Here is a 19,567-nt window from a genome sequence, read left to right as displayed (position 1 = left end):
GTTAAGGATACCTACGCGACAACTTTAGTGTAATATATATTTTAGTGCAAGTAATATTCTTTGCCTTACTTTTTATCCATGGCTTATGTCCCGCGTGATAACATACATACCGCTGTTACATTTAAAATATTGCATTTTGACTTTCTTCCTATTCCTTCCTATTGCCTGTTTTGGGTTTTATACCATGTGTCTACAAAGTACTACACTATTGCGTGACAACCGGGATGTAATAAGTATTCGCGGATATGAAATATATATATATATATATATATATATATATATATATATATATACTCATTGAACGATGCGACAACACCAGAGGACACGTGTTTCGCCGTGTTTGCGGCTCGTCGGCCCTGGGTAGCTGCCCATCGTTCGGGATTGGCAAACCAGGGGTCACTCAGCGAGCGATATACACCTGGGAGGGTGACTGAGCACTCCTCAATGCCACAGTGCAAGCCAGTGAATTATAAAGAGGGGGAAAAGCCATTAAAAAAATAAGTAAATGATGCTAGACGTGTTTGAAATTCAAACTTACAGATTAAAATGGCTTCTATGGCTGCACGTAGAGAAACAGATACTCATTGAACGATGCGACAACACCAGAGGACACGTGTTTCGCCGTGTTTGCGGCTCGTCGGCCCTGGGTAGCTGCCCATCGTTCGGGATTGGCAAACCAGGGGTCACTCAGCGAGCGATATACACCTGGGAGGGTGACTGAGCACTCCTCAATGCCACAGTGCAAGCCAGTGAATTATAAAGAGGGGGAAAAGCCATTAAAAAAATAAGTAAATGATGCTAGACGTGTTTGAAATTCAAACTTACAGATTAAAATGGCTTCTATGGCTGCACGTAGAGAAACAGATACTCATTGAACGATGCGACAACACCAGAGGACACGTGTTTCGCCGTGTTTGCGGCTCGTCGGCCCTGGGTAGCTGCCCATCGTTCGGGATTGGCAAACCAACCAATGAGTATCTGTTTCTCTACGTGCAGCCATAGAAGCCATTTTAATCTGTAAGTTTGAATTTCAAACACGTCTAGCATCATTTACTTATTTTTTTAATGGCTTTTCCCCCTCTTTATAATTCACTGGCTTGCACTGTGGCATTGAGGAGTGCTCAGTCACCCTCCCAGGTGTATATCGCTCGCTGAGTGACCCCTGGTTTGCCAATCCCGAACGATGGGCAGCTACCCAGGGCCGACGAGCCGCAAACACGGCGAAACACGTGTCCTCTGGTGTTGTCGCATCGTTCAATGAGTATCTGTTTCTCTACGTGCAGCCATAGAAGCCATTTTAATCTGTAAGTTTGAATTTCAAACACGTCTAGCATCATTTACTTATTTTTTTAATGGCTTTTCCCCCTCTTTATAATTCACTGGCTTGCACTGTGGCATTGAGGAGTGCTCAGTCACCCTCCCAGGTGTATATCGCTCGCTGAGTGACCCCTGGTTTGCCAATCCCGAACGATGGGCAGCTACCCAGGGCCGACGAGCCGCAAACACGGCGAAACACGTGTCCTCTGGTGTTGTCGCATCGTTCAATGAGTATCTGTTTCTCTACGTGCAGCCATAGAAGCCATTTTAATCTGTAAGTTTGAATTTCAAACACGTCTAGCATCATTTACTTATTTTTTTAATGGCTTTTTCCCCTCTTTATATATATATATATATATATATATTCTTTTTTTTTTTACTGTAGAAGGCGCAGCGCTATTCTGGGACCCGTTTCATCGACGAGAAACAAAGAATTTTCTACCTACAGCAGCAAAGTCGGTTACAAAAAACAGCTCAACTGCATCCTAGACGACTTAGCAGATCGACGCCTGCTGGCACAAATTAATCGAACTGCGTCTTACGGACCTACTGTGGGGAATCCAGTCCGCATTCCAGGACCCGACAGCAGTTCGTGACGTCACACTTTATTTGTCCTTCTGCAGGTCCTCGTAAGGGCGGCGAGGCACCTAGGGTGACGTCGTGGGTGAAAGAGGTCATCGCCCAAGACGGGGAGATGGCTTCGCTCAGCTGCGCAGCCAGGGGTCAACCTTTGCCTTCGTACCATTGGTTTCGGCAATCTGGTCTCGAACTGCGGCCCGTGCCCGGGGCCATGCATTTTGGCCGAGGTACTCTCATGTTTCGTACCGTTCGCCCCGAAGACTCCGGTCGCTATGTGTGCCTTGTGAACAACACTTACGGCGAAGACCGCGTCTACGTCGTGCTCACAGTTAAAGGTATGGCTGTCCTCTTCTTTTTATTGCCATAGAGATAATGCCCAATGATGATGGTCTGGTCCCAAAGCCTAAGCTAAACGCACGTTGCCACGTATTTTATTATGAGTCTCACAGTCACCCTTTGAAAGTATTCGCAGCCAATTCAGATTGACGTAATTTTTTAACCGGAAGCTTGGCTGCAAGACGTCACCGTTTGTAACTTCCGGTGTCTGTTCTGCAGCGTCTCCCCATTAGATGCTCAGTAGACAAAAGATTCTGGTTTCATTGTTTAACCTAGCTCTGGAACCTGCCTTCCGGCGCCCCCTCCCGAGGGGGCGGCTGCCCCCACCCTCCATCGGAACGGCCCTGCGTTCAAGGTTCAAGGTCGTCATCGTGAAACCGAAACCGGACGTGTGCATGCCGCCGTTCGTTATTCTTGTTTATCTCACGAAGTGGTACACTCTACGGAACTACACTGCGCATACGACGTCTATGCGTATTTTACCGTCCAACCTCTAACGTCAAGCTCAGTACTCTCTAATCCCAACACTGTAATCTCAAAACCAGTCGACAGTTCCGCATTGCCCCTTTGGGAAAACCTTCACGACACAAACAGATAAAGAGGAGGATTTTGATAAGACCTTGTATAATCCCTACAGCACAGCACAGCACAGCACAGCACACCATGCGATGTAATATGCATAAATAATTGAAGGCTCCCCTCTTCCGACATGCAAGATGCCACGTACAAACTGAAAGGCCACGTTGAACCTGTACATGAAGCGTGCATTTAACGAGAGTAACTCAGCTTTAAATATCGCAGCTTATTTAGTCAGTACGTTGCGCAACGCAGTTCCCCTTACCGCTGATGGATCGACTCATCGTTAAAGAACGGCTTAATTGGAAAGCAAAGCCTCGCTTACTACTTAAAGGGACCTTGATGAGAGCCTTAAACCCTCTGCAAGCAACTTTAATGCATTCCTGCGGTATAATACGTTCACTATGTAGAGTATGAACCGAACATACGTTAGAATAACGAGATACTAAAAATGACCCTGTTGAAACAAAGCGACTGCTGCGACCTCATGATGCTTGAGATCCTCATTTGCGGACTGGCTTGCAACGCGCAAATTATTCGAATGACGTCAGCCCGCTTGTAACGGTGTGTCGAGTACACACTACACTGGCTCGGGCTTACCCGAAAGCCCAAGCCCGGCCCACGGGCCGGGCACGGTAATGCTCTCTTTTTACGGGCCTGGGCCGGCATCGGGTGTGACTTCATAGGCCCGGGTCGGCCCCGTGGACTGCCGTTCTTAGATCGGGGTCAAGCCTCTGTTACACCACTGTGAGATAGCCACGGTCAACTTTTACAGCCCGCAACAGTGGGCCGTGTGGTCTAGAAATTGCTCGGGCCGGGCCTGGGACGGGAAATCTGTAAATCGGTCGGGCTTGGGCCGGACCCGGGCCAGGCATGGAGCCGTCAGACTGGACGAGGGCGGGTGAAAAATGAAGGCGGGGCCTGGGCACAAGAATGCGGCCCTTGCAGTGCTCTAGTGTCTGGCGGCCGCTCGCCCTTATATTTGCGGGTGTACTGCGCACGCGCGGAACGCGATATGGCAAAAATTGCACGTGTATAACAATATATATATATATATATCAATATATCTATCTATCTATCTATGTATATCAATATATAAAAATTGTTCTTGACAAGCATTGTCCGCGGAGAACTGAAAATTTTCGAGAATCTCTGCCATGGCCCGCTTAAGGTGACACCTATGCAAGTTTGCCCGTTCATGAGCAAATCGCTGAAACTATTTCTCCTGGTCTCGTGTTGCGCAGGATCTCCAGTAGTGAGCGTCCAACCGACCTATCAGCGGGTTCCATTAGGTTCATCGGTGACTCTGACGTGTAACACGAGTAGCATTCTCGCCAGGGAACTTCGCTGGTATAAAGACCTCGCCCCTGTCCAGCCATCGAGCGCCGATAAGGTTCGCCTCATCAGCTCGTCCGTCCTGCAGTTGGGATCCGTCAAGGCTAACCAGGATGGCATTTATCAGTGTATGGCATTCGGAGCCAAGGAGTCGGCGCAAGCCGTGGCGTTCGTCATTCTTATGGGTGAGTGTTTTCTGCGCGGGGGACTCGGCAATTTCGTCCGCCTTTGTAGTATAAAGTGATCGTGCCCTCAAAGCTCTTTCGACCTTTTTGGACACCATAGGACTTCAGTCCTTATTTTGAAGTGACTCATTATTTCATTCCCCACATCACTACCAGCGATGGGGGTAGAGTATCGCCCCCTGGCGATGAAACTCCACATTCCTCATCCTAAAAAATAAAATTGTTGTTGATCGTTATTTTAAAACCAGCATCCACTTCCTGTTTGAACTGGTCATTGTGGGTGTGCTGTTAAATATCTTAAAACCGATAAGAAATCGTGTGCTTGCAGCGCTATGAGATATTAAGCTGTAATTTAGGTTATTTCGGCGTTGATGAATGAGGATTAACCGTTGGGTCACGCCAACGATCTGTGGCAAGATGAATAATTTGCCGTCGTGCAACAATAAGATCGGGACCAATATGAGGCTAGCTGACAGGTAGACAAACACGAGACAAAGCCGCCTACGCGTGAGGGCACGGAAACAAGGCAGTCTTCGAGAAGCCAGCCCTTGAACCCACACATCTTTATTGTCAGTCAAGTGTGCTAGCCATTACAGTAGGTTGGTAAGAAGACAGTGCAAGATTAGAACCGGTAAGTCTCGATAACACTCGCATTTAATGAAATTAGGAATAAAATTATCGCTGCTGGTTACCTAATAAAATGGAGGTCATTACCATCAACCACGACACTTGCGTTCTTATTTCTCATGCAATAGGTCAATGTACTATGACAAAGACACCTCGAACTGAGTTACACTAACATGATTGGCTTGCTCGCTACTCCAAGTGCTGACTTCCTCCACATAAGTCAGCCAGATAGGAACACCCATTGTCCGACAGCGTACAAAACAACTTCTTCTTCTTCTCCTCAGGAAGATGGTGGCGATCCGCAAGGGAGATTGGCCAGGGCTAACTCATTATGACATGAGTGTGATAGTGACACTAAGGGCTAGAACCGGTTGGAGCCGGCAACGAATGAAATGAGATTATCTGCGATGACGGGATTCCATTTTCCGGTATGGGACGCACCGAACGAGAGTAATGCCTGTAATGAGACGGGCACAGTGCTTTAATGTTTTTTTTTTTTTTTTGTCTTTCTTGCCGTTTATGTGTCGTTTTCGCGTGACAGGTTGTTGCAAGGTTAAACCAATTAATGTAATTCATCTTATATTTAGTACTGTCTTTGCTAATTATTATCAAACTTAATAAACGGAAATAAAATTAATCAGTTGAATTGAATTAAAGGTCAGTAACGTAAGTTACATAACGTAAATTCTACACGTAAAAGGCCTCGTGTAGGCCTCCCCTAATTTTTTCTGTTTAACTTCCAGTAACCAAGCCAGAACTGACGGTAACGTTCGGCGACCAGAACACCTATCCTGGCAGCTTCGTGTCCTTAAAGTGCGCCGCACGAGGCCACCCAATGCCTAGAGTGACCTGGAGGCTCGACGGAGGGCCCGTGCCTTCGTCCAGGCGCGTCCTCAGAGGCGATTTTGTTACGGAAGATCACGTCGTGCACAGTTTCGTCAACTTGACGTCGGCAAACGTCACTCATAGCGGCGAGTACTCGTGTCACGCCGATAACGACGCGGGGCACGTCAGTCATGCCGCATGGCTGAACGTCGTGGGCGCTCCAGTCGCCTTGCCTCCTAGAAACATCACCCTTCTAGCGGGCGAGACGTTCACGTTACCCTGTCCAGTGAAGGGATACCCGTTGGCCTCGTTTGCGTGGTACAAAGGCCTGTTAGGTAAGTGTATTTGGTGTAAATTTCTCCGCTGTACGTGTAATTTTTTACACCCTTCAGGGTGTATTAAGGGTGTAATTCAAAAGTGCGATAACTCGCTTCCTTTAGGGTGTAGTATAACACCCTAAAAGGAGTGAGTTATCGCACTTTTGGATTACACCCTTAATACACCCTAAAGGGTGTAAAAAAATTAAGAGTGTACTACGTGTCAGATAAAACGATTAAGGGGTGAGGGTGGGTAATCACTGGTTGCAAACTGACGTGCACTCTAAGAAAAAAAAGTACATTTACTCCTTTACTACTTTTAAATATACTTTACTTTTACTTTACTTTTAAATATAAAAAAGTACTTTTGGGGGCTAAATGCATCGCCACAAAAAATAGTCCCTTTCGGGAGTAAATGAATGTCACAGAGTGGAGACTGCTTTTCACGCGCTGTTGTAAGGGTCCCAAGGGCATAATGGGTGTGCATGCGTGAAAGTACTTTGAATGAAACCGTCAACCGTGATATATCGAGTGCTATAAAATCTTGCGCCATACATAGGGGACAATTTGCGAAGAAAGATGCGCTAACTGTTCCTTACTCTGTGTGGCTGGAAAATTGCTGCGTTGGCTGTGTTATACAGCCTTGTGCCGTTCAAATTGACCAAGGGCACATATTTACGTAGTCTGTTGCATTCGCGAAGTTCAGTGACAATTTGCCGTCCTGGGGAGTAAATGTCGGGTTATGGGGACTAAAATGGGGAGCAATTGCAGACTAGGGGAGTAGAAGCTGCAATTACACCCCGTTTTACTCTTCTTTTTCTTATTTTTCTTAGAGTGTGGTACTCACTAGGAACTGGAGAGAAATACCGTTCGAAAGGTAACCGTCCAGTGGTGCTTTGCCACATGCATGTCTCTTCGAAAATAATTGGGAAAATGGACATGATGAAAGCGGGGTAAATGAGAAGGATTGGCGTAGTGTCATGTATATGGACCGGCGACAAGGCCAAGTTTGGAGGCCTGGGATTCTCCGGCATTTCCATCTCCAGACACGTACACACACGCCACGTCCTCATTTGTAGTTTGCGTTTTCTCGAACGTCTTTCTGGTTCATTCCGGTGGGGGTCTCGATACGTTATGTATTTATGCGTCACTTGCAGCAGCGGGGCAGGACCACAGTTCGCCTCTATAGCAAATGCGGGTTTTAAAAGGATAGGCCATACATGTGTCTTCTTTAGCCGCCCCGGGCGCCCTCCCCAGTGAAGGCGCCGAATGGCGGGTCCTGGCAGGTTGTTTGTACCACGACCTACTCTATACTAGAGACCTGGACAGCTGGCGCTCCCCTATGGGAGAGACGGGTCATGGGTTAGTTACGTTAGTGACCGCTGCAAGCGCCACATAGCATTATTGGGGAGAGGGAATCACCCTTGCCACCGTCTTTAGTCTGCTAGGGATACACAGGCTGTTGCTAAGCCCGTTGCTAAGCACGCGCTATTCTCTCTCTTATGCTGCTTCGTCGTTGTCAACAGAGCCTACCCTATATCGCCGCGGTTTCGACAAGTCACGTGGTAACAAATAGTGCGAGCTAGCGCCAAATCCTATAGCCAAGCGGCGATTGCCAGAACTACTACCCCGGTGCTGGGAGCATTGCGGACGTCCAGGTCTCTAGTATAGTAGTAGGTCGTGGCTTGTACAATAGAAGGCGGGAATGAAGAGAATTTGAATTTACGATATCGGCAGTGCAAATGAGCATTTTCTTTGAGCACAACATGAATGTTAAAAATCACCGGGGTGGTTGGTTGGCTGAGCACTGTCGGGAATGTGGCTGCGAGCCATTTTTTGGCGAGTGTGCTGGCATTGGAAGGAATCTTGACAGAACTACCCAGGAGATAATTGAGGCGCACGAGATACAGAGACTAGGGCAGGCGTGCGTAAGCGTTCCATCCCATCTATGCCATTATCCGATAAGGAACTAGCGTATCTTGACACGTACTGTAGGAATAACCGGTGGGGTCGAGTTTGTATAAATGCGGGGGTGATTTCCTCAAATAAATAAACGTGTTGGAAGTTAGCGCCCGTGTTGTGTGTGTTCTTTCTCTGTGCCTCGTCTGTTAGCGCTAAGCATTGTTGTTTTCATTGCTTACAGAGCTTCTGACGGCAGCAGAGAGGGGGGGAGGGCTCACGTTTACCCTGGCCCGGGAGAAAACTCGCCTCGCGACGACTTTGTGTAGAGCCCTGGAGAGCTAACTGTCCCTTTAATGTTTGTCTTACTCCTCTTTATTTCTTTCTGGCAGGAAATCGGACATTAGTAGACGGTCAGCGGTACCGCATGGACAAGAAGGGGCGTCTGACCATCCACGACGTGGACAGGAAAGCAGACAATGGGCCCGTCGTATGCGCCGCAACCAGCCCCGAAGGCAGGTCTTCCGAAGGCGTCGTCAACCTGCACGTGGCAGTGCCTCCGTCCATCAACCCGTTCTCGTTTCCTCCTTCTGTTCGCGAAGGCGAGAGGTCGAGCGTCCACTGCTTTGTGTCCGCTGGCGATCGGCCAGTGTCCATCCATTGGCTCAAGGACGGCCACCCCTTGCAGTTGGGATACACGGACGTCAAGCCGCAGCTGATGAACGAATTTCTTTCTGTGCTATATTTCGAGAGTATAGCGGAGTCTCACAACGGAACGTACACCTGTGTGGCGAGCAACCCCTACGCGAGGGCTAATGCGTCTGCACAGATGATCGTTCAAGGTGAGCTTTCGGACGTTCGCGGGATGTCGTTATGGGACGGCCTTGAAGACATCACTATCTGGACGTAAAATTCTGCCACATATATGTTAATCCACGCACATGGGGTGAATAGGAAGGCCGTGACTTGGCATTGACGCATGCGTACCCCAACAGCACCGAATATCCTCTGGATGTACGAAGAATGTCCTAACGAATTCGTACGTCCGATGGATATCCTCAGAATATCCATCGGACATTGCATCGGATTCGTATGTCCGACGGATATCCTCAGAATATCCATCGGACATTGCATCGGATTTGTACGTCCGATGAATATCCTCAGAATATCCATCGGACATTGTATCGGATTCGTACACCCAGAGGATATTCGGTGTTGTCGGGGGACGCATGCGTGAACTGAAGCAGCCTAAAAGAAACACAGTCTCTGATGGACATATGTCGTTGTGTTTTGTGTTTTGTTTGTCGCCACTGCTCTTTTTACTTACTTGGAATAGACGCCAGTTAATTTGCGTTTTTCTTAAGTATTCATTTAAGTATTCATTGAACTTAATTTCATTTGTTCATGGACAAGCGTAAATATAAATAAGCTGTGATCTCTGATGTGGTCACATTTTCCAGTGGCCCCGCGTTGGATTCACGCTCCTGTTGACGCCACTGCCATCAAGGGCGAGACGTCTAGGTTCGATTGTCAAGCGGATGGATTTCCAACGCCCGTGATACGATGGAAGATGACGACAGGTGAGCGTTTCCAGACCAGTTCCTCACGTTTGGCGCATTCGCGCGATACGGCGTTGTGGTAACGCTAGTTGACGGTCTTGCAGGAGGTCTTTCGGAGAGCTTCACCACGATCAGAAGCAACGCGAAGCTCCAAGTACTAGAAAACGGTTCCTTAGTTGTGCAACACGTCGAAGCTTCGGACAGTGGAGTCTATTTGTGTCAAGCAACAAACGGTGTCGGACCAGAGCTAACACACGAAGCACGGCTAACAGTTTCAGGTCGGAAGTGTTTCTCTCATCTACCGCCTAGCCTTTTGACACAGTATGCACTAAAGAGGGGCGTTGAAAAGTGCGGTGAATGCAAAGGGTTATGGCAGACGTCGTCTTTTACCAGAACACGCGGTTTCGTTCTCTTTTTTAAATGCGAGGGTAAAATTTGAAGCACTGAAGGTATTTTCTCTAGTATTTATACTTCAGTCAACAAAGTCTTGTCCTGTGTTGTACATTTGTTTGTTCATCCCTAAGCCTTCAAACACAAACTTTGGGATATCTCGCCCACGTCAAGTTTACACCTGTTCGCTTGCATAGTATTTCGATGCTCAAGGTAGATATGTCATCCGCATTGCAGGAAAGTCCCTCAAACGCATTGAAAATTTGCGCGTTTCCAAAACTTTTACCGTTCTGGAATCGCACAGCATAATATCGATGAAAATCACGTGCCTTATATTTCCCTTCATCCTCTTACGCCATGTAGTGCCTGCGTCCTTTGTGAGCAGTTCCATGTCTGTAACGGCGCGAAGAGGCGAGAAAGTCCACCTACGTTGCGAAGCGATCGGCGACGTTCCACTGACGATAGCTTGGTACAAGAACAAATCTCTATTGGACATGGACCAACATTCTAGGTAATTCTTGCGATTGAGCTGCCACTTTGGCGTTGTCTCTGGATGCGACTTCTTTAGCGTTAAGCAGCACGCGGATTGAGCAAAAATCGAGTCTAAGAACTTTCCCGATTGGCATTTTTACAAAGCACAGATATTCAGTAATGGAGTACGAACGGGACGGTGGATTGGCGTCGCAGTTGCTCGTGCGTGACGTCAAGACCAACGACAGCGCCACCTATACGTGCAAGGTTGCCAACACTCATGGCAGCGACGAGATGTTCATCAAGCTTACGGTGCAAGGTGAGATACGGCTACATTGTCTGTAGTGTATGTAGTGTATGCAAACGTTGATGTTCATTCTCTTCTACGTCCACGCATGCATGCTTTGCGTATCAGTGCGTCCACAACAGGTCGGAACGCCGCTACGGACGAGATCTCATGTTGTCAGGATCCTGCATTATTTACCTCCATGTCTCGCATTGTATTCTCCCAAAATATTTTTCAAAATGACACACGCGGAAGTATTACGACATTAATTTTTAGTTTTTTTGAAGTGCGATGTCACAATATGCGCGATCTTCCACCCGTCTGGCAGTATTGCTCGTCGGACATTCCCTTTCAGTCTCCTTACCACAGCTGCTGAGCAGGCTCCAACGTGAGGAAGAGAGCGGAGATGGGAAGGTGCGGGCGCTGTTGCTAGGAAACAGCTGCCAGAGAACATCGTGACGTCACCTACTCTTGGCGAATTCGAAACTATAACGTTTTGCAGGTTCTTTCGAAAATTCGTATACGTGCGTAATGTTCACTGTCCGCATTTATATTTCGCGTTCTGATGTTTCGAGTGAAGTTAATTTATAATACGAAATAAAATGCAAATAATTTTTTTCCGTCTTGGATGGCACTTTAATGCAAAATGCATTCTAGCCAGCAGTGACTTTGGGGTTCGCGTGGTCTGGCGTGACGTGGCCTCCCTCCCCCCATCAAGCACAAACGGTTCCCTTTCCTACGGCGCTGCACGTTCCCACCCTCTCCACTTTATTTCCAAACTTTAGCTCCCCCTTGTGCCCTCTCGATTACGGGTGTTTATGCCATTGGGCAGACGATCGGTGACGACGTCACAGCACACAGGATGCACGTTTGCGGCGTTCATCTGCGCAGCTTCTTTCAGTCAATCGTCCAACATTCATACCGTGTGGAACTCGTCAGGTCCGTTCGCTTCGAAAAATTCGATTCGACTAAAGCTGGCGAATGGCCGAGGAGAGGGTCAGGTTCAGAGTTCGTCAGGGATGCAAAAAAAGGCTCCGGCTGCAGTAGTTTCTACTGCATATGACGACACGTTGCCCCTTGGTAGAAAAGGCCCTCGAGGGGTTTGGCAATTGTAGGAGTATGCCCCTACAATGCATTCTTCATAGGAGGGTTGTGGTCTTATAATACCGAAGTATAGTCGGTCAACAGTAGGTCGGTAGTTCTATATCTACCTCTACATTAAGACGGGAACGTAGAATTCCAGAGAAAATGTCGCAAGTGAACAGGACGTCCTCAAAAACAACTAGCGCGTTAGAATCAAAGTTTCAGTTTCAGGACAGGGGGACGCGTTGAAACCGGATCCTAGATATGATGCCGGTAGAAATTTACGTAGTCTCGTTATGGAGTATCAACGAGCTCAACCGTCCACTTTGCTAAAATACATTTCTTATTTCTAGTACAACGGGTATTTCAAAGTCGTCCCGCTTGAGTGCTTTAATTAACAGTCAACATAGTTATGGAGTGCCAAGAACCCTCAACGTCCACTTCGTTAAAATACATTTCTAGTACAACGGAACATTTCACAGTCGTGTTACCGCATGTCTTCGTCTCTTCTGTCCGTCGTCGAACACCGAGCATTGTCGGAACATGTCTGTTGCCAGAACACTATACTGGGCGACAACACTGAGAGGAAAGGGGACTCAGGCCACTTTGCTCTGATTCAACGTGTACCCGGATAGGCATAAGATACATACATGTGTGCCTAAGACAAAAAAAAATGATGCCAGCACGTCATGTATCCAGTTTACTTTTTTACAATCGCGCGGAGTGCTGCGAAGCAGATTGGAGATAAAGTCATAGAATCGAAGTAAAAAGCCCGCAGAAGCCTAACTACTGTAGTTAAACTACAGAAAAATGTAGTTTAACTACAGGTTATAATTGCATTCCCGGAGATAGTTTCTAACTACTTGTTAACTTGTAGTTTAACTACATGTAGTTAACTACTCTCCATCACTGGGAATCACATATGCTTTGCACCATCTACAAAATTATTACTTCTAGAAAGCGCGCGTACAGTTATACCACACATATATGAGATCCTCCCCTCCTCGTAATTGGCATCATCCCTCTAACAACTGCTACGAGGCGAATATCGACTGCCTACCAGCATCAAAGTCGTAGACAGCAACGTATACACAGAAATAAATAAAAGCGTGAAGAAGAAGAAGAAGAAGAAGAAGGGAGAAGAGCGAAGTAAGGGCAGTGGGGAGGATGGATGAAAATAAAGTCTGTAAATTTCCGAGCGGCTCCAGATATTGCTATACTCTTTGATATGCGCATGTATTATTGGCAAACACCTTCGCCGCCAAAAAAAAAAAAAAAGAGATGAAGGCGGCTCCTTCATCAGGATGCGCCGCACCATCACCGCTGGCGCCCCCCGCTAACTTTGTTTGGCTCGTTCAGGCGAACGAACACTCACCTCGCTGCAAAGCAGCAGCGGTTTCGACTATATTGAAACGCACGCTGAAGCCCTACTTTTCTGCTGTTTTCCAAGTTCTGCTTAACGTTGAATCTGAAAGTCATGGACTGCGTAAACCTGTATGGCAATCAGTTTGTTCGTGTATATTGGTTTTGTTTCTGTCTTTCTTTCTTCCTTTCGCGATTGTTGATGCCCCTATCGATCGCAGACGTTTCCAATCGACAAGCCGTACCCCGACGAGTGCGGCGATATAAGCAGGAGAATTCGCCCAGCGCGTATTGGGACCTGCCACGCGGCGTGCCTTCCAAAGTTTGCAGGATTATCCTGGTTGGCTCTATTAATTTTTCACTAAGAGTCGGTTCCGTGCTGTGCAGTTTATTGAAATTAAAAAGTTCATTACGACATCTAGTACGGCTCGTGATTTTCGTGGATCCATATTTCGTTTCATTTCGTTTATTTTTTCCACGTACATGGCTGGACAGCAGTGCACAAAGGTTGCCATGGCAACTTGACAAAGGCTCTGCCGCCCACAAAGGCTCGGCAGCAACAATACAACAACGTCATATGAATGAGAGTATCTTGGACAGTGAACAGAGCGATCGTGACCCCAACCATCTGCACATATATGCACAGTAATAAAGGAAACCAACAAAGGAAAATGCAACGATAATATTAAAATAAGATCGGTTATCGGTGGATACCTAATATCAGTTAATATCTAATCAGTAGTCACGCACGGAGAACCACTTCGTGGAAAAAGTGTTGGCTATGCGGCGTATGCCGAAAGAACAAGTATTTAAGGTAAAGTAAGTAAACAAGTACAGCAAAGGCGACGTCATTTTGAAGACAATGAGAAATAGAAGCGTACCTGTTTAAACGGACGCGCGGAAGATTAGTGTAGATGTAGAGGAAACATTTTCTAAGCACAGGTGTTGATATCCGCTATCAGATTGCTCGCGCAAGTACATTGCGATGGGACAACAGCCCTCCTCTGTAGATCAGTCGGTAACGTGTTGACCTGCCGAGCTCAAGTTCGCGGGTTCGATCCGGGCCGAGGGCGGTAGGGCAGTGTGGGGGGAGGTCAACATTGCTCCCACTACCGTGTGTCGGAGATTTCCGGGACAACACCGAAGGCCAGCCCACTGCGCCCGCTTAGCTAAGCGACGGCTACGCTATACAGCAGCCTGCGGTCACTATCGGAGATTTCGTGCCAGCTAACGTTGACTAAGGTCTTCGCCTTTCCAGAAACACCTTCTGCACCGAGTAATGTGCACGTGAGCCACTTGGGCAGTCGAAGCGTTTCAGTCCGATGGTCTCCACCCTTTGATGGAAACTCTCCCGTCACTCAGTACGATCTCAAGTTTCATTCAGCAAGAGGTAAAGTCGCGCACCCTGCCTAAACCTGTCGATTTCGTTGGAGGTATTTAACGTTCCCGCAACAAATCTTGTTTTCAGACGGAACGTCACGTGTTATCCCAATTCCGGGCAACCAGCTCGAAATGACCTTGGACGATCTCAGTCCGAACTCGGCCTACAGAGTGGAGATCGAAGCCGTGAATAACATCGGCACGGGGCCGCCCAGCGAGCCTCTGTTTTTCACTACTGATATCGAAGGTATGTTTGTTCCTACTCAAGCCCATCTGCTGAATAGATTCGTGGTAACGAATGGATGCACTGTGAATGCAGTGTCCGTGGATGGGTAAACACAATAATAACCAAGACTGTTTGCGTCCCCGGAAATTTAGATGCTAATGGTTCTGTAATGCCGAACGCGTTATCGAGGAACACACAGAATGGGCATACATAGTGCTTACCCCCCACTGTGTTTGCTCTACTCTCTGTTTTCGAGTTCCGTAGTTATTGTGAGAATATAACAACCGTAAAGGTCAGCGGTAAAGATAAGAAAAGTCAGTGATCATGGTAAAAAGGGGTAGAGTCGACTTGCTTGACGCAACCGCGTTTTTATGTTGTTTTGTTATTTGTGAATCGTGTGTTTAATATTGTATATGCTTGTGCTAAGTGGCCGATAAGACCTCTGTTGGGTTGAGCGTCTGAGTAGTCAGAGTCTGAGAGTCTGTCTCAGTTAACTACTCTTTTGTCTGTTTATTCCAAGCGCCGTATCTATCATTAGTTTCACGAGTTAATCATGTTAACGTTGCATATTTTCAGCTCCTGCTGCAAAACCTAGAGAGCTTAAAGTGATCCCCATCAACTCAACGAGTCTGAGGGTTACGTGGAAAGTAAGAATTTGTTTTACCATACATTGAGCGCAGAGCTGGATAAGTGCACCTGGTGCACCTATTTTGATATCATTCAATAGGGTATTCGCGTAGTTAATCAGCTTTCATCAGGCCTTGAATGCGCATACAAGTATCTGAATAACACAAGCTACCACGACCAAGGTGTGATCGAATAATTTTTTTTTGTATTTTAGTCTATTAATAGATCAATTTCCCATTGTTGTTGTTTCTCGCATTTTTTCTCCCTCTCATTGTTTAAGCCTATCGCATTCGTTCTCCTTCGCATAGTTCGTAAATTGGGCTATGTAGACGTACACTGACGCTATGCAGGCAAAGCACGCTTTACAGGAGCACAGCGTTTGGGTTATTTCCACATTTTAAGCGGAACTCTTTACGAAGTGATACTCTCTCATGCATCCTTTATTTTGTAGCCGCCTGTGGGAGAAACCAAGATAACAGGTTACTATGTCGGCTACAAGATGGACCCTGAAGACCAGACCGAGTCGTACGTGTACAAGACGGTCGAGGCCACATCGGGAGTCAGCCAAGAGTGTGACGTCAAAGATCTCAGGCCTGGAACAAAGTACGTCGTACTCGTGCAGGCTTACAACGGGAAAGGACCAGGTCCTAGTTCGGATGAGGTTACAGGAGAGACGCCTACTTCAGGTAACTTATTTGGTTTCACCTCTCCAGTTCATTGTCGACAAACACGGCACTCGCCCGTGAACTTTGCATCCGACCTAAAATACACTGCCGGGCCCATCTTGCATTGAGAATTGGGCGTACCTGCGTAGCTTCGTATATTATTGGGAGGCACGAGAGGGTGACAACGTATCTTTGCCCCCTTGTTTTCTGCCACCTTTACACACGAGCCCGAGCACGGCTCTTAGAAACGTCGTCCACTGCGAGGGACTTTATTCTGGGCGTGTTAAAAATAATTAGGTAGGGCAAAATCGCTCTACTGACCAGCATCTGAGGCGTTGTACATCGTCATAGTTGTTTGTGCGCAGTGGCACCGTGTTCAATGAACACGGCATGCGTGCTTGACGTAAGGTCGAACGACAGCTTTCACGACTCAAGTAATACCATTACTGCAATTGCAATATGATTCAATTACAACTGCATTCGTAGGCCCGACGTATTGCTGATTTTTAAAGCGATAGCTTTGTGGGGTCCGCCAAAGTCGACAGCCAAGGAACAGTTGTGGAGGAAGAAGAAAAGAAGAACGAGAAGACGGAATAAGGTACGATAGCACCGAAACGTGTGCGGCCCGATGACCGGGATCGGAAGACGACTCTAAGACGACTCTATGACGCTACGCGATTTAATGCCGTTTGGCAGAATCCAAAAATATGCAACGCATTTTCTTAATACCGCTTTTCCTAAATGTGCAGGAGTATTGGGCTAAAAATAAAATATCTGGCGCGGAACGAAGCTCATCAAAGCAATCCTTCAAGTCGTGGAGATGATTTGGAGAACATTTTCCTTTTATTGCTTTATGCGGCTTCAGGTACCATAACTAAGCAAAAAAAAAAAGGCAAATGAAAAACGCACTGAAATTTCCGACGTCATCCGTCGTCGTCCTTATATCTAACGGCTCGCTCATATTTCCCCTTTCCAGATTTAGCGTCGCTTTTTCGAGTGGCAGTCAACTACACGACATACACGGAAATCCGCATCACCTGGCAAGACGTCTTCGGTTCTAGACACGGTAAAACTTTCACTTGGTAACTTATATATATTGCAGCCTTTCGCCAATGCCCCGCGGTTCATGAATAGATTGCGCGATGGCGGTCGTCCGTGTTCATACGTTAACCATGTGAGTCTGACGTTCTGCGTATCGCACTTATCCCGTTGTAACCTCACGAGAGACACGAAGACAAACGTCATTTTGCTCAGTCTTTGAATTATCAATTCATACTGCCACGCAGACGAGATTTCGAAGACGTGAGAGTATCATTTCCCACGAGGTTGGGCTTAACCAGCGGGATTCTGCGGCATGTGTCGTCCTCCTGTGCCAGTTAAATTCAACGTGCGTAAAAGCGCGGCAGGTCACTGTAAAAGGCTGACGTGTATTCGAAGAGGGGAGTCAAGTCCTGTAGATCACATAAACAAAATACAGAAACTGACACTGAAGATTTTTGTTTAAGTTTAATTTGTACAAGCTTTCGCGTGGAGGTCCACGCTTCCTCAGGTAATGGTACTGGTACCTGAGGAAGCGTGGACCTCCACGCGAAAGCTTGTATAAATTAAACTTAAACAAAAATCTTGAGTGTCGGTTTCTTTATTTTGTTTATGTAAGTGGCTGACTGAAATATTGCATTGTAGCACTTGATATCTTACTATGTCACCTCATTCATGGCTTTCTTTACGTCGCGAGGCACACCAATAAAAGTCGCATCGTGTTCCTCGTTAGTTTCCAGTGTCACATTTGTCTCGTGCGCACGACTGGGTATGCTATGCGTACGACTGGTCCTGTCACTTTATATCGCGTGCCCCCCGACGCATGTGTGACCCGCTTTATCAGATTATGGCATGCCCGCTGCACGGGAGACGCTTTGCATAGTACAACACTTCACATTAGAGCCCTGCACGGGTCCGGGCTCGTGCCCGAGCCCCCGACCCGAGCCGGGCTTGTTATTGGCTGTTTGCTCCGGGCTTGGCCGAGACCGGGCCGACAAAATACGCCAGCACCACGGCCGGGTCGGGCCCGGGCCGACAAACATGTTTCTGAGAGGCAGGCTCGGCCGGGTTACGCAGCTAATTCATCACGTGCTTGCATCATTCCTGTGCATGTATTTGCAAAAAAAGGAAAGGACACTGCATTATGCGTGTGACTGAAAACTCCAGAAGATTCTCAAAGCCACTTCACATTGCTCCTCACGTATTTCGCAATCACGCTCGGAAAGCTTGGTGAGAGGGGTGGAGATTGGGAGAAGGGAGTTTGTCGACAACATCCTGGACCTCCGCAAAAACTTGATAGTGTAACGATAACGCGCTTCCACGCGTGCGTTCTGGATTTAATTTCGTCTCGTGCTGGTGCGGTGTTAAACCGCCAGCACTTGTATGTTTGCGGCCTTGACCTCTGTTCTTATAAACTTACTTATAAATTTGTTTGATAAGCGCTAGAAACGCGTACGTCACGGCTGGAAATACTAGGGCAGGCTTGTACTCGCTGAGTCACCGGCCCGGGCCGTTTTTGTAGGCGCCCGGGCCTGGTCGGACCGGGAAAAGTCGGCTCGTGCAGGGCTCTACTTCACATATTGCACCGACCAGCTACCGTGGCATAGTGGTTAGGGTGATCGCTTTCCACGCCGAGACTGGGAGGTGACACGGGTTCGAACCCTGTCACCGGCTGTGCTGTCTCAGGTTTTCCCTGCGTTTTCCCAAGACTTTCCAGACGAATGTCGGCACAGTTCCCCCTGAAGTCGGCCCAGGACGCATACTAACTCCCCTGACCCCTTCTTCTTCCTGCTGTCCTCTCTCCACCTGTCCACGTCTGTATGCTGCTCATAGCCACAGTAGCATCGCGGCGCTAACACGGACTTTTAAAAAAATGTCTCCTAACTAACACTTTATGTGACACATTATGTCCCCGGCTGCTCTTCAATGAAACTGTCGCGGTGCATCGTATTAGTGTCACATTACGTACGCTTTATATGACACAACATGTCACATTATACCACATACTGCGCTCCAACGAATGTGCACCGTGTTGCGTCATATTATGCCTCATGCACCGCATTATTATCTCTCTTCATAGCACATAATATACTATATAGCGTGTAACGTTCCCATGAATTGGTATCGGAATTTCTTCCCTCTGCTTTCTTGATTAGGATACAAGCTCTTCATACGAGCCAATGGGAGCGACTGGGAATCCTACAAGGTGACCAGCACATCGAACACGTATGCGTTCACGAATCTTCGATGCGGCACGAGATATGAAATCTACGTCGAAGCCTTGAGTGATACGCCAACACGACCACGCACAACTTCTATTGTGATGGCCAGCACTACGGGTTCAGGTACGACCAGCGAAACGACTCTCGGTGTATGTGAGCTTGAGCTGTACTGTCCTGAAACATTCACATTGAGCTATCCAGTCTTGGCGATGTGATAGGGGTCAGGGTCGTCAGGGTATCGATTCGCGTTCAAATGAATTCC

General features: G+C 47.4%; 1 protein-coding gene across 3 annotated transcripts in view; it reads left to right on the top strand.

Annotated features, from left to right (window-relative positions):
* Window positions 1-19,567, top strand: part of LOC135393818 (cell adhesion molecule Dscam1-like) — a 235,166-nt gene that overhangs the window by 206,015 nt on the left and 9,584 nt on the right. For all 3 annotated transcript variants that reach the window (XM_064624100.1, XM_064624099.1, XM_064624101.1), the window contains exons 5-18: window positions 1,941-2,231; window positions 4,053-4,328; window positions 5,699-6,115; window positions 8,389-8,838; window positions 9,457-9,576; window positions 9,660-9,833; window positions 10,309-10,456; window positions 10,587-10,735; window positions 14,406-14,537; window positions 14,616-14,774; window positions 15,330-15,400; window positions 15,832-16,066; window positions 17,022-17,111; window positions 19,240-19,428. In XM_064624100.1, coding sequence (XP_064480170.1) covers window positions 1,941-2,231; window positions 4,053-4,328; window positions 5,699-6,115; window positions 8,389-8,838; window positions 9,457-9,576; window positions 9,660-9,833; window positions 10,309-10,456; window positions 10,587-10,735; window positions 14,406-14,537; window positions 14,616-14,774; window positions 15,330-15,400; window positions 15,832-16,066; window positions 17,022-17,111; window positions 19,240-19,428 — 2,901 coding nt within the window. The remainder of the gene's footprint in view (window positions 1-1,940; window positions 2,232-4,052; window positions 4,329-5,698; window positions 6,116-8,388; window positions 8,839-9,456; window positions 9,577-9,659; window positions 9,834-10,308; window positions 10,457-10,586; window positions 10,736-14,405; window positions 14,538-14,615; window positions 14,775-15,329; window positions 15,401-15,831; window positions 16,067-17,021; window positions 17,112-19,239; window positions 19,429-19,567) is intronic.

Source organism: Ornithodoros turicata, chromosome 5, assembly GCF_037126465.1.
Source record: "Ornithodoros turicata isolate Travis chromosome 5, ASM3712646v1, whole genome shotgun sequence".
NCBI classification, from domain to species: Eukaryota; Metazoa; Arthropoda; class Arachnida; order Ixodida; family Argasidae; genus Ornithodoros; species Ornithodoros turicata.
This window is presented reverse-complemented; position numbering and strand designations above follow the sequence as displayed.